This window comes from Dermacentor albipictus, chromosome 9 (genome assembly GCF_038994185.2).
Source record: "Dermacentor albipictus isolate Rhodes 1998 colony chromosome 9, USDA_Dalb.pri_finalv2, whole genome shotgun sequence".
In the NCBI taxonomy this organism is placed as follows: Eukaryota; Metazoa; Arthropoda; class Arachnida; order Ixodida; family Ixodidae; genus Dermacentor; species Dermacentor albipictus.
In genome coordinates this window covers 25913505-25927856 of record NC_091829.1, presented here as the reverse complement: position 1 = coordinate 25927856, position 14352 = coordinate 25913505, and the positions used below count along the sequence as shown (strand labels likewise).

At 47.2% G+C, this 14352-nt stretch overlaps 1 protein-coding gene across 2 annotated transcripts in view; it reads right to left on the bottom strand.

The window, feature by feature from the left end:
- Nucleotides 1-44: 44 nt before the first annotated feature.
- LOC135901910 (uncharacterized) overlaps nt 45-14352 on the bottom strand; it is a 69477-nt gene continuing 55169 nt past the window's right edge. For both annotated transcript variants that reach the window (XM_065431730.2, XM_065431731.2), the window contains 5 exons: nt 13810-13974; nt 11762-11846; nt 11600-11669; nt 11445-11531; nt 45-4920 (listed from right to left, as the gene is read on the bottom strand). In XM_065431730.2, coding sequence (XP_065287802.1) covers nt 3532-4920; nt 11445-11531; nt 11600-11669; nt 11762-11846; nt 13810-13974 — 1796 coding nt within the window. In that variant the 3' untranslated portion in view covers nt 45-3531. The remainder of the gene's footprint in view (nt 4921-11444; nt 11532-11599; nt 11670-11761; nt 11847-13809; nt 13975-14352) is intronic.

The window sequence follows — 14352 nt, the reverse complement described above, 5'->3', positions numbered from 1 at the left end:
AAGCGGAGGAAGACAGGTGAATGTGGTTTGATGAGAGCTTAAGCTCGAAAAGTAAGACAAAAGTTTATTGCTGCATTTACAATGCACCCCGATTTATATACAGTGTGGCATGTTCTGCCTTGGAATATAAATGGACGGTGTCATCCCGCGAAGACACTGTTGTACTTGCGACATGTGTAATTATGTAGTGAGCTTGACCTTGGGCCTGTGAAAGACGTGTATGAAACGACTAGATTTTCCTTAAGGAACATCAGAATAGTCATTTAAGATTTGATGAAGCACTCGCACAATGAATGTCTCTACAAAATATAAGTACTGAAGCACGTTGAAGAAGAGTATTTTTTTCTGTGTCCCGTCTTTTTTTCTTTTTTTTTTTTTGCCCGTCATGCAGTTCTACTGCCGACAGGTACCTCTCAACTTCCAGGCACTTAGCATCTCGGAACTTGCCGAGCAGTCACGATAAACATCAGAAGCTGATGGAACGTTCGACGTGTGGACGGAATGGAGAGAACTTAAGAAATTCTGGCCTTTGCATAAACGTTGTACCCTTTACAGAATACCGGGATACCGAAGCCGGGAGCGGCAGTAGTAACGCTGCTAGTGGCATCTTGTGACGCTTTGTCAAACTATAACGCAAATGAACCTTTTTTTTTTCTGCTGCCTTACTGTTCACGTCGAAGGAAAAAAAAATAAAAAGGACTGCTTGTAAACGATTAGGCCAATGCTGACGCTTTCTACATAAGTAGAGAAGGATTGGTCATGGCAGTAACAGCTCTGCGCGCCACCTGGTTAATGCCTATGCCACAAGATGGCGCCACCAACACGAACGTTTACGCAAACGTGTCTGGTAGCACGGTAAGAGCAGCACACTGGGTAGATTTTGCAAGTCTGGAAACTCGTGGCCGTTTGCGGTTCACCGTATTACCGAAGCCGTGGGTGGCGGTAGCAAAGCTGGTAGGGACACCTTGTGCCGCTTTATCCAACTGCGATGTGTTTCACAAACTTCTATCAAGTCAGTGTTCTTGTCGAAGCACAATAAATAGACTGTACTTTAAAAATCTTGTGGCTGCCAACGTTTTACACCAGCACTTACGTAGGATAGGGCAGGTCACCGCAGTATTCGCTTTGTGGGCTCCCTGGTTAAACCCTACGTCACAATATGTCGCAGCCGCGCAGTTCTGCAGTTAACCACACACGGTAAGAAAATTGCGGACGAAGTAAGACTTGCTCTCTGTTTAAGGACAAGCTAAAACGCTCTCATAAACGTTCTTGCCCTAGGGGCTGTCTTGAACGCCGCATAGCTTCCTACTAAATTCACTAGAGCGAAATCTGGCGCAAATGACGTCGGCAGTTGCAAGGGTGGCGTTCAGTTGGCATGTGAATTACGGGTCGTGCACAGATTTGCCTGTAAACTTACTCTTTCTGGCTTCAAACTACTTTGTGACTTTCGAAATTGTAATACAGTAAAAGCTCGTTAATTCGAACCGCAAGGGGAAGCCTCTTCAGTTCGAATTAACGAAAGTTCGAACAATGAAAGTGAAGGAGGGCAACTAGTACACTGCGATTTGGAAGCAGTAGGGCATGTGAGAAATTTGGCGTGTCAGAAAGTGATGGCGTGTGCTGCGGGCACACGCCATCTTCAAGTCGAAGCTCCGGGTCCGACTGTGCCACACCACCGATGTCCATCGAAACGAACGTGAGCCGAGGCTTAACACCATCACAATGAATCGCGACGGCCGATACCTCCCTAAGCTGAAAACAGAGGTGCACAACCGATGAAGACTGCCGAGACAAAGACGCTGAACATGTGAAGGTGGCATAGGCCCTGATTCGTTGGTTCTTGATTGCAAGCGCAGCTGCGACGTATTTGATTCGCTGTGTTTCGGAGCTTGCCGTGCCGGCACATCTCCGCACAACATTAGCAGCTGTACAAGATTTGCAAAGCCTCCGAGATTCGCAACGGGCAAGAAGTCTCGGAGGTTACGCAGAACGGAGAGGCGGCAGCCGCCGCTGCCTTCTGGCCACCGTGCTTCTGGCTGACCCCGCGTCGGTTAGATTTTTTTCCGATTTTGCCTTCTGTCGCCGTTCTCTCCGTTTCGGAGGCAATACAGCCTTGTGTGTAGGCAGTAGGCGCGTTTCTCTGGCCGTGTGCCAGGCGAGCGTAGTTCGAATTATCCGTGAGGGCACCTTCTCGCGTTCGAATTAACGGACTTTCTTATACATAGACTTCTGTGGAGCTTGGCCGGGCCAAATCGTACAGTTCGAATTATTGAAGTTCGAATTAACGAGCTTTCACTGTATATTATGTTGCGTTGTAGTTGTAACAATTCCGACTGATTATGTATACGCACAGAAACTTATTACCCCCATGCGCTTACAGAGAAAGATGCGATTGCTTGGAAATTTGGGAAGATAACATCAAAAGCTGGAATGCTATCTGAACCAACAAACGCGAATATTACCTGTTGACAAATCCGCGTACCACCTGTACATTCCTATGGTGGTCGAACGATGGCAGCGCCAGATTTGCCTCTGGCAGTTTTAGGATGAAACTATGCTGAACCACAAGACGTTCCACCATGTTGTCAGATTTCACTATCTTGCTTTTTCCGATTTGCTCCAACGATGGCCTCTTCCTTTCCGATTGACTCAAAGGAGCAAACATGGAGGAATCCGACGTTGTCCAGGAAAGCAACCTTGCCCACAGTTGACAGAGTTTCATGCTTAGACCACTAGAGGCGATCTACCGTTGGTGACTGCACATAGCACCTTTATGCTGGTTCATGCACCACACGAATTTCATAAGAATAGTCTGAACTTCATCTTCTTAGCTCCTACGTCCATGCTGCTTCTCCTAAGCACGTTCCTGTAACTAATTGCTTTAGGTCAGCTTCGTTGTAGGCTAATTATTAGTTCCATTAACATAGGGACAGTCGCCTCTTCTCAGAACCTCAGGGGCAATGTTCAGAGTGCAAAGAAATAGAATGATATGCCCATGATCAATGTGATTATCCACGAGGCCTAAGATATCCGTGACATAACCTATAAAGTATCGCTATTCAGTTATAGACTGAAAATATCGTGATGAATTATTATGGTTGTAGACGTTCAAAACAGAAACGCTTCAAAACAAATATCGGGAGGCTAGATCACAAAGGAACATTAACAACAAACAAAAAAGGCGAGAAATTCTCCGTGCCTTTTCTCGACAAAACTTTGACCGAACATAGAATTCGTCAACTACCTGTGACTCCCAGACCGGTTAAACGGCTTGCCAGCACCAGATTTACCTCTATTAATATTAGTAGGAACTTCCCTTATGCCTCAATCGGCATTGCGCAACTACAAGGTCACTCTAGGCATCGTCAGAGCGCGCACTACAGAAATTCACTCCCGAGAGGCTTCATATGCGCCCAAGCGGACGACACCTCGCGGTTTAGAGCTTTACGGTGGAATGACCCGTCCGTTCAAGCACCCCCCCTTAACACCCCCCCCCACACACACACACAGACACACCCACACACACACGAATCACGCGTTCTTTACAACACGCGCGAATGCATCCGCGTCGCAGTCCCTCTGCTTCGCCAGCACTTCCCACGACGTGTAACCGCCGCTGCGGAGCGTCGGTTTTGCGCTCATCGATTCTCTGGCTGGTCCCGAGTACTCAGTACTCAAGAGGTCTTCCGCCTCCTCCGCGCACAGATCCCACTCTGCGGCTGGTTCCTCGCGGTCACCGACACCACCACTCCCTTCGAGGCACTCTAGCGGCGCCAGCGCGGCGACGTAGCAGCAACCCTCGGCAATGGACGATGGCACTGCGACCGCCGACAGTTTGGCGCAGGTTCCGGAGTCTTCCCTCGCGCCAGAGTCCGCACAGTCAGGTGACGTCGTTGGGGCGCCAACCTTGCAGTAAGCCGGGGCAGGCGCGTCACTCTTCACTTGGGACGGGTCCCCGTGGTGTGGCGACCTCGACGGCTCTTGCGTCGCCTTCACGTAGGGCGGCGCGCAGTGAACTCCCGGCAGGGCGTCGGTGACGTCCCCTAGGGACGTGTTCAGAATGGTGTAAGAGTCCAAGTGGCTTCGGCCTTCGGTAGGTGCGCCCTCAAATGCGCACGCGTCGAAGCCGACGCGAGTGTAGGGCTGTTCGGGCTGACTCTGCCCAGCCGTATTGTCTTTACGCCACGGTGCACTGCCACACTCCGCGTTTGCGCAAGCCTTCGGTGCGCTCTCGCGCGGCTTGCTCATCGACAGCAACGACGGAAACGGGGTGTAACCGGAGGCAGTGTTTTGCGCTTTCTGTGGTGGTCCTTGACTAGAAGAAACAACGCGTAACGGAAGCGATGTCGTGCATCCCAGCTTGGCGTAAGGCTGCATGCGCCCTTCCACCTCGCCGACGTCGTCGATGCCGTTCTCGCCGACCTGGACGTAAGGGGATGCCGGGGCCTGACGTGGCGCTTCCACAGGCACAGCGCAGTCCGGGGGCTTTAAGGGCTCCGATTCGCTCTCGTCGCCGGCGCTCGGTTTGCCGAGGAAGGCTGCGAATTTGCTGTAGCCTTTTTTCTCAGCTGCTGAGGGTGCGGCGCCTCCAGACTGTGCGCCGAATCCACCCAGGAACATCGAGGACAGCCTGGAGTAGTTGGCTGACAAGGAAAGCGTGGGCACGTCCTCAGGGGCATCCTGAAACGTGGAGAACTTGGAGTAGGCATCGTTTGAGTCTGGCCGTGGATCGTCCTGGGTGGTGGAGACAAGGGAATAACCGGCTGCCGGTGGATTCGTGGAGAAACTCTTATCGGGCACAGATCTCGTCTCTGCAGCGTCGGCTTCGTTGCCATCGCATTGGTACAGCTCGCCGAATAGACGGCCAAGTTCTGGACACTGCGCGCTGTCTTCGACTTTTTGGGCTTCACTTAGTGCAATCTGGGTGAAAAGAGAAAGAGAGAGAAAGAAATTGAGACAACGCTGAAGTATTCTGTGACGTCTGTGATGCTAAGCGTCCCAGTAGCAACAACGTCACTAGCAGTGGCGTAGCCAGAAATTTTGTTCGGGGGGGGCTACGCCACTATATATATATATATATATATATATATATATATATATATATATATATACATGGGGCCAGTGGCGTAGCCAGAAATTTTGTTGTTGCATTTAAAAGAAAAAGTTTAATTCTAGTGACTACTGCTTTCAAATTTTTATTTAGGTGGTCAATTATTTATTAAAAATTGGCCAAATCGAAAATTTTCAGAAAACGAAGCTATCAAGTTTAAAACTCCGTGACTCAACAATGAAAAATGATATTACAATTCTGTGAATTGCATCTAATAGTACATCTACAGCGGACAAAATGGATATGTTACACATGAATCTCAAGAAAATTTAGTATTGTGGAAATACGGCTTGTGCAGAACCCTTGTACACAACGTAACCAATTCACGTAAGATACAAATTGACATAGCAAACTTGCCCGCTTTGACTGTTATAATAGATGCCGTTTACAGAACCACAATGTCTGTTATTCATGCATAGCTATTAGTTTGTAAACGTCGTGCTTCTATATTTTCAAACTTTCGAATTTTCAAAATATTTTAAACAACATTCAGGCCCTAAATCGAAGTTGTGTTTCCAACAGAACTAGGATTTAGCTTTCTCTCTCAAATGCAACGAATTTCAATAAAAGCGATTGGCAGGATTACCTAAGAAAAGGGTTTCTGCGTTTTACAAGTATTTGAACAGGCCGCGTCGGATTGGGCCCGAGCTAAACCTTCCTCTTAAACAATTTGTCAAGGGATCAAATCCATGAATAACTGCATTGTCATTGCCAAAGATGCTGCAAACGAATTCTTGAACGCTATGCACAGTCGAAACAATAAAATATCTATTTTTTCATAAAAGATTACACTCGTATGTGCCAAAAATATTGCCCAAAATAAGTGATATCAATGCTTCCATATTTTTGTCTATTCAAGTAAAGAAAATATCACACGAACTTTAGAACTATATCAGTTCGAAACCAGGAAAGCAGTGCATGCCACTGATATGAAAAATTAAAACGCAATGAACTGAACAAGTTGAGGACAAATATGTTAATGAAACTTTGTCATGCAAGAACCGTGCTTACATTCTTGCATATATGCAATGGCCAGTGAAAAATCTCAATGACGCTGTAATTTCTTTTATAGTATTACGCAGAAGCGGCTGTCACCGGTCGTGTATCGTGAGTAATTGCACCGAAATCCGTCGCAACAGAGGGCACGTATAAAAAGCAGTAATTCTGCAAGATATACGAGGGCAAGTCAAATAAATGTGAGCCAACAACGGGGCACTTCTTTTAAAAGTAGTCTTCATGAGAATTTAGACATTTTTCCCATTGACTAACGAGTCGCGTGATTCCCGTCTTATAAAAATCCTTGGGTTGCTGCTTCAAAAAGTCTGTATCTGTGACGCAAATCTGGTTCCCTTGAGCTGTTTTTTCGGTTGCCCCAAAATGTAGAAGTAGCAAGGTGACAGGTCTGAGCTGTATGGCGGATGCTGCAGCGTTTCCCACTTGAACTTTGCCAGTTTTGTATTAACCACGTAAGCGACGTGGGGACAGGCATTGTCGTGGAACAAGATGACCCCATTCGTCAATTTTCCACGTTGTTCGTTCTTGATTGCGACACACTGCCGTTCTGGCGTTTCACAATATCGGAAACAATTGATAGCCTCTCAAGATTTAGCAAATTCTATCAGTAATGGACCCTGACGACCGAAAGAAAAGTCAACAACACCTTTCCAGCGGAAATGATGGCCTTTGCGTTCTTTGGGCGTGGTAAATTCGGATGTTTCCACTGTAAGCTTTGCCGTCGTGTTTCAGGCTCGTAGTAGTGGCACCAAGGTTCGTCCCCGATCACAATTGCAAGCATGAAGTCGTCATCCTCATTGTGATACCCGATCAGATGAGTCAAGGCAGCGCGAAACTACTCCGTCTTCTCGCTATGGATCAAAATCTTGGGGATCCATTGCGCACCAAAGAGCCGATAGCCGAGAAGCTCATGAATTAAGGCGTGAACCGAACCGTGACTGATGTTCAGATGGTCTGCCAGTTCATCGATGCTTATCCTCCGTTCTTGTTTCATCAGCTCATGAACCTTTGAAATTGTGTGGGGGGTGATTGCACGATAGTATTGGCCCGGTCTTGGAATGTCTTTACAACGTCCTTTAAACCGTTTGCTCCAACGCTTCACAGTGGTCAATGAAATGCCGTGTTCAACGTAACCGGCAGCCATACGGCGATTAATTTCTGTTTCGGAAACACCTTTAGCTGTCAAAAACTTCGCGACACCGAGCTGTTCAACTTTTGAAGTGTCCATTATGTGACGCAACCATATTCAACCGAGTGTATGAGAGCATTAAGGAACATTTATCTTCACACCTGCGTGTCACTTTTGTAAATGAGACATGCCGTTCTCCTACGCGCATGCCTCGCAGATAATGAACCGAACTATTATTGCGTGGTTAGGGTAGGCGCACTTTCATTTGACTCGCCCTCGTACATTAGAAATGCAAAGATACAATGGGATATACAAATGTGAAAATACGGCTCGATAAAGGACAAAAAAGTGTCACTGGAAACATAGTTCACTGCATGTATACACAAAACATCGCAACAAGATATTTAAGTATGCATATAAGTCTCCAATGAGTCTATGTATGTAAGAAAAAGTAACTGTATGTAATGCGTCAAACAAGGCAAATAAACATGTTGCACAATCATAGATTCACAGAATCCTAGATTCCGCCCCCATTCCATCCACTCCCCCCGATGTATTGCGTGCGACGGAAGGCGGCGCGCTTGCTCCCCGCTTTTCTCCTTTGCGCACACAAGACTGAGCCACCATCGTCGGCTCACCCATTCCACCTCCCCCCCCTACGCTTTCATTCGCACATACAGAATGCAGCGCGTGGTCACGATTTTATCACCCTTGGACTTTATACGAAACATGAGGGCGACGGCGACGGCAGGAATGCGCCTGGAGTGTCCATGTAATTGCTTTCGCAATAATACAATAAACGTATCCGGCAACTGAAGCGTCCCGTCGCCCATTACTTTCCGCAAAAGAAGTATCAAAATCGAACTTTCACCATGCGACAATTCGCTGCGCCGCAACAATGTATTTTTTTTCTGTGAGGCGGAGGCACCGAAATGGAAAAAAAACCGCATAGGAAAGTATGTTGGCCAGAATCGAATGCCTAGATCGGGCACCTAATGGGGCTACAGAATTAATACCGAAGAAAACATAAGGCGATTGGCCCACTGAGAACCATATGCATATTGCTCAGTATCCTACACCGGCGAAACAAGACTTTCCGGAAAGGTTCCGCTCAAGGAACGCGGTGCAATCCTTCGACTCCCCACAGTGATGGCGGCGAGCGACCATTGTTTTTTTTTTTTCTCGTCTGCTAGCCAGAAAGCTTCCAAAACTCTGTCAGGTGAAAATCCGCTCGGCCAGAGCAAACCGAACGCCCACCGAAGTGCACCGCGCGGTGGTCGGGGCCGTACGAGAAAAACATATGCGCTCTGGCTCGCTCTGGCAGCCCGCGGGTAGGGTAGCGAGAACAAAAAAAAATTGAAGAGGCTCAATGTGTTCTCGGCGAATAAAAGTCAAAGTAGAAAAAATAAATAAGAACGTAGTTACTTTGGCTGGCTTTAGTGTATTGACATGGTTGTTCTGGCGTAGGTTAAAAAAGTGTTGATATTTTTTATGTGACATGACGGCACAAATGAACCACCCCAACACATCGTCTCATTGGCCCTCGCAGCGTGCTTTGTCAACTCGTCTGCTAGTGCGTTGATTTGGCTTGTCCCGTTGTATGTTCCGATGTAAGACTTTAGAAAAGTCAATGGACCTTTGGCGTCCAATGTTTATAACAACATTAAACCAACAAAGTTTCGCAATTGAAAATTTAAAGCACAACTTTGGAAATGTCAATGCACGTTTCACATGAAGAGCTTATGAGATTTATACCCATAAAGTTCCGCAATTGATATCCATGCGCTCCATAGATTCCGTGGCCTCAGTGAGATGCCGCGGCGAGCCCGCTCACCATCAAAGCGCCCTTGAAACTTTGTGTTCGGATGGGACTGCTTGGCGTTATGTGACTGCCGGTGTAGGGGCGTTGCCACGAAATCGAGCCCGAGTTCGCAATCTTCGCGGTTAAATGTCTTTTCGAGCGTCAAAAAGACATTCTAGACAAAATCCAGAGAGATTTCCGGCGCCGGGGGTCGCTTTGGTGAGCGGTGCATGGACAGCACGAAAAAATTTCGGGGGGGGCTGAAGCCCCATAAGCCCCCCCCCTGGCTACGCCCCTGGTCACTAGCGCAATGAGTACTGGGACACAAGCGCAGGTAATCCGCCGGATGGGGGTTAAAAGCACATTTTCATGCGAGTGTTCTGCGAACTGACTACTTCAACGCGGTTCTTCCTTAACTACATTGGTAATGCTCTTAGCGAGATTACACATCTTAATCCATATAATCGTAAGGATTTATTTTGAACTATTGCATTCCTTTCTTATGTTCCGCCGCTGGGACCACTGACGAAGCGCGAAATGGAATGGCATTCAAATAGCATCGTTACATTCTAAGGGGCATGTACTGACGTCATCGAGACCGTCATGTAGTTGTAGAGACAACACGATGAAAACCTGGCTATTATCTTGATCCGCTTCTCTCCGTCAGCACAGTCGTAGTTGGGAACGGCACAACAGTGTGCCATGCGGGGCTTCACGTGATCGCTTCCCATACCAGGCCTCGTCGCTGTGCTGTGCTCCCATTAAGGCCCATCCACACGACGGACCAAGTCCGCGGGCCGCTCGGTCACGTGATGCGACGTCACGGCCCGCCGCGGTCCGGTCCGGCGCAGAGCACATCCACACGGCGGACCGCCATAGCAGACGGCAGAGCAGACCAACCAGCTCTCGGCGAGAGTGTTATCATTGTTATCATTCCGGCTCGAGTCCCACAAAGCCGGGAACTGCTCAACGAGGCATACAAAATGAAAAAAAACCTCCTCGTCACTCCAAGAGGACACGGTGTTTAAAAAATATATCTGCTGCACGCACGTGTACGCGGAACAACGGACATGAAACGACTGGCTTGACTGGCCTTTGCTGAGCCGAAAACTGGATTGGATTTGGCTGAAGACACTCTGTTGCCGGATAACATTCGTTGGCTACGCCAAAATCGCTGCGGTTTGCATGCGGTCCGCCGCCAAAATGGAAGCGGGAAAAGCCTCGGCGATTTGTTGGACCGCGAGGGCCGCGGTCTTGCGCGGGCCAACGGCGGTACGCACGAACTGGTGACGTCCTATCACGTGATGCGCGGACCGCGGTCCAAAAGAGCAATTTGGTCCGTGGTGTGGATCGGCCTTTAGCGTCACGGTCTAGGAACAGATGCGTGACCACTTTTTGCCAAGCGGCTTAATGTGTTATTACGCCGAAACGCTTGTTCTGCGCCACCACCAACGGTAAACAACAGTGCACGACAGTTCTCTAAGTTCTTTTACGTTATAGAGTCTGTTATTTCACTGCGTACTAGTTCATGTCGGCGTGCGCTGTCTGCGTACTTTGCTCAAAGTCTTTGTCTCGGAGAGAAACGCCTCCTTTTATCGTTAAACTTTTCGAGTCGGCTTCGTGCACGCTCAGATAATCTGTTAAATTACCACCGTATCTAATTGCTTATGTGCGTGTTGTACATCGGGTGATCCACAACTAACATGAAAAGTAAGAATTCAAAAGCAGGAAAAATATATATACGGTAGAGTACTGCAGTTTTCTCAGATTACATAAATAGAAAGGCGCGGAATTTTTTTAATTAACCAGAAATCTTACGCACAGCATCGCTAGATTTGGCATTCACAGGTATGGCGCTTCAGTAGTACCAGTAGCGTTACAGCGCCGCCTGTCCGTGAGATATTCAACTAAAATGTATCGACGTGAAAAAAAAAAAAAGAACTTTGTCTTTCTGTACACTACGGTGAAAACCGCATCGTACTTTTGCCTCTAAACATCCGAGTATTCGTTTTTCTTTATTTTTTTTATTTTCCGTAACCTGGTACAGTATATTGCTCTTGTGGGAGGCAGCAGTCGCGTAGTGCTCATGGATTCGTGTATTGTGAACTTGCACTCTGTTTTCGCTGCTGTATCAACAAAAGACATCGCTTTTATGGCGAAAACCGAGTACAACGGACCCAAGATATGTAGCAGAGTAAATGCTATGACATGTAATTCGGGTATACTTCATGGGGTATATGGCGTATCATCTCAGTGAAACATCTTTAATCTCAGCAGACACCATATACCACGCAACACACTTGATACATGGTACCGAGAGATCTGTTTTTAACATCCTAACTCTCCATCAAAATTATAAAAATGAAGTTGTGCAAAGTTTCCACACCCACCTGTGGCAATCCATAGGGAGAGTCTTTGCTTCCTAACACATATTCTCGTAGGTTCGACCGGACGCTTTCGCTTCTCTTGATAGGTTCCTGCGGGAATACGATTTGGGGGGACTCGTGATAATGCGCCAGCTTGTTATAAACGTCTCCGAACTTACCTTCGCGAAGTCTGCAGGGATGAGTACTTTGATGGGGGTGTTCTTGTACATCGAGATGTAGTCCGATACACTGCAAAGAAGTGGCGAGTTTCCTTAGCCGATTTGAACCCTGCCGACCTGCGGATTGGAGCAACCATAACTTTTGCGCCTTTCGTGTCTTACCGTTTCCAGGATAGAACGGCGACAACGGCGACGACCACCAGGACGATGTACAACACGATGAACGGAGTACCGATGAAGGACGATGCTGCGTAAAAAAAGTAAGCGCAGATTATAAAGAAACGTTGAGTCTCGGTTACGGCGCTGTACCGGCACTTAATATCTGAGCCCCGCCGTGTTGTTATAATATACGTGTAGTGGGTATGGCGTTACGCTAAGCCCAAGGGCGGGGGATGGAATCCCGGCCGAGGGTGGCCTCATTTCCATAAGAATTAAATTCCATAACGCCCGCGTACCGTGCATTGGGTGCACGTTAAGGAACCCCGGGCGGCCAAATTATCCCTAGTCCCTCACTACGGCGTGCCTCATAATCAAATCGTGGTTTTTGTAAAACCGAAGTTTTCTTTTTTTTAAATATATGAGAGCATTGCAAATCCTAGAGCTGTTTACATCTCGCAAGAACATATGGAAAAAGATATTAGTTTTAGCTTGTCCGTAAAGATATTACACTTGATGGACTACAAAACAAGGTCGACGGCGGATGATGGTGGTCATAATCTTCATCACTAATGGCATCGCCTTCGACTCGAGTGGTTAGAAACACAGATCTACAGCGTGAGACAATAAGATTTTACTACGTCTATTGCAATAGCGAATTCTACCTACCTCTATCTTGTAAAGTTACATAATGCTGGGTACGAGACCGCTCCTTTTCTACGTTTTCCTGCTTCCCCCCCCCCTCCCCATTTACCAATATTCCAGTCGTCTCTTACGAACCTCCATCGCTTTAGGTCCCCCATGAGCTTTCATGTCCAGCGCTTCTGGAAAATGGACGTTTTCGTCCAGTTCTAGATATGTGGATATATCTTCGGATATATACCAAAGCGGCGGCAGCAGCTAAGATAGCGCCATCTCATTGATACTTCTCCAACAACGCGCTAGATACGTTTTTCTTTTTTGTGCTGCGTAGTTGTTGTAGCAGAAGGGAAAAGAGAACTCCAGCTCCTACGATAGTAATTATTACTGCCGCGCCCTTGCAGCCGCACACCGGTAGAACAAGGTCGTTCCCAGTGGGGTTCTGTACGTGTCCTCCGAGATCGCGTGATGCGCGCGTGGAGGCCATGTTCAGTGTGGTGGCGGTGATTAATACCAGAGCGATAAGATGGCACCACCAGCGCTTTTGCGCGTGTACGTGTCTTTGGTATCCTTTAAACTGCAGTATATCTACGGACAGGCTCGTTAATCTATTTTACGACTCAAGGCGGGCATGTAATTAAAGAATTACTACAATAAACAACAGAGAACTTGTGAGTCGAAGTGTGAAATGAGATATGGACGCTAAAATAACTATTATTCTAGCAAAAGCGAAATAAAAATAGCGAAGTCACACACGCACCAACAAGAACATGCAAACATATCTAAATTGGTCAGAGGGAAGAGCGATGCAACACTTATAACAAATATTCATAATGCCTGTACGCAGGTAAAGGCTGTGCTGCTTCCCTACACAATTTCCTTTTTCTTTTTCTATGCATGTTCTACAAATGAGCTACTGAAAGCGCAACTTGTAAGTAGAAACATAGCTGCATTATAAAATTGATGTATGTATAGCCGGTGAACAGCTTATAAACTACTATTATGCCTTCCTGTACAAGTTAGCTTCTGTCTTTGTATAATCTACAGAAATGCTATATAAAACTGCTCATAAACAGTGCAACATCAATGGGTTGTCTACGGACTGACTTGTAGCTTTGATGAAGGTGGGTTCAATAGCGCTGAAAAAAAATATATTAAAATGCGAAGGATAGAGCTAATATTCCATGTGAAATAGGACAAAAAAAAAAGAAACAGAGGAAACTTCTCATAACGCAAGTACTTTGTTCTCAGATGCGGATAAAAAGCACTACAAGTGAACTGCCCTGCGCAACAGTTCGACGAAGTTCGAAAAAGAAGTGCCGCGCCGGCGGCCTGATTGCTTTCTTGTACGCCACCTTTGGCTACATTCCCGCTCCCCGCTTCTTAATTGTAGCTAAGCCACTGGCAATACCTACATTTCGCTTGAGTCTTGAAGATAAGCGGGCGATGATGAACCGTTGCTCCATCTTCGAGCATTGTGCTCACACTGGCACGATACGTGGTGGCTGGCTCCAGATCGGACAGGCGCACCGCCTTCTCGGGGCCCACGGCGTGATCGAAACACTGCGTGAGATCAGCGTCTGCGAAAAAAAAAAAAGAAAACAACAACGAAGGCGGCTTTCTCGTTAAGCACCAACTGCAACGAAACTTTTTACTGCTGCTATATTGGTTGCATGGCGGGGGCTGTCCACACAGCAACGTGTTGTACATGTGGCGACTGCTCCGCTCTAAGTGTGTACACAAGGCATTGTAAGACTGCTGCTCACAGTGCGGTGCTAAACTTGAAATACAGAAAACACGAGGAAAGCTTGTTTCTTTTCCCTCGCGAGTGTCACCAGAAACGAAGGGCTTTAGTACCGGCCTTGGCATGTTGGTCGAGTTGATTCCCGAGTGCTATAAAACGGCGCTCCGCCTTCTGTTGTGAAAAATATTTGGGATCAATTCCCCGCGTTTCCTTG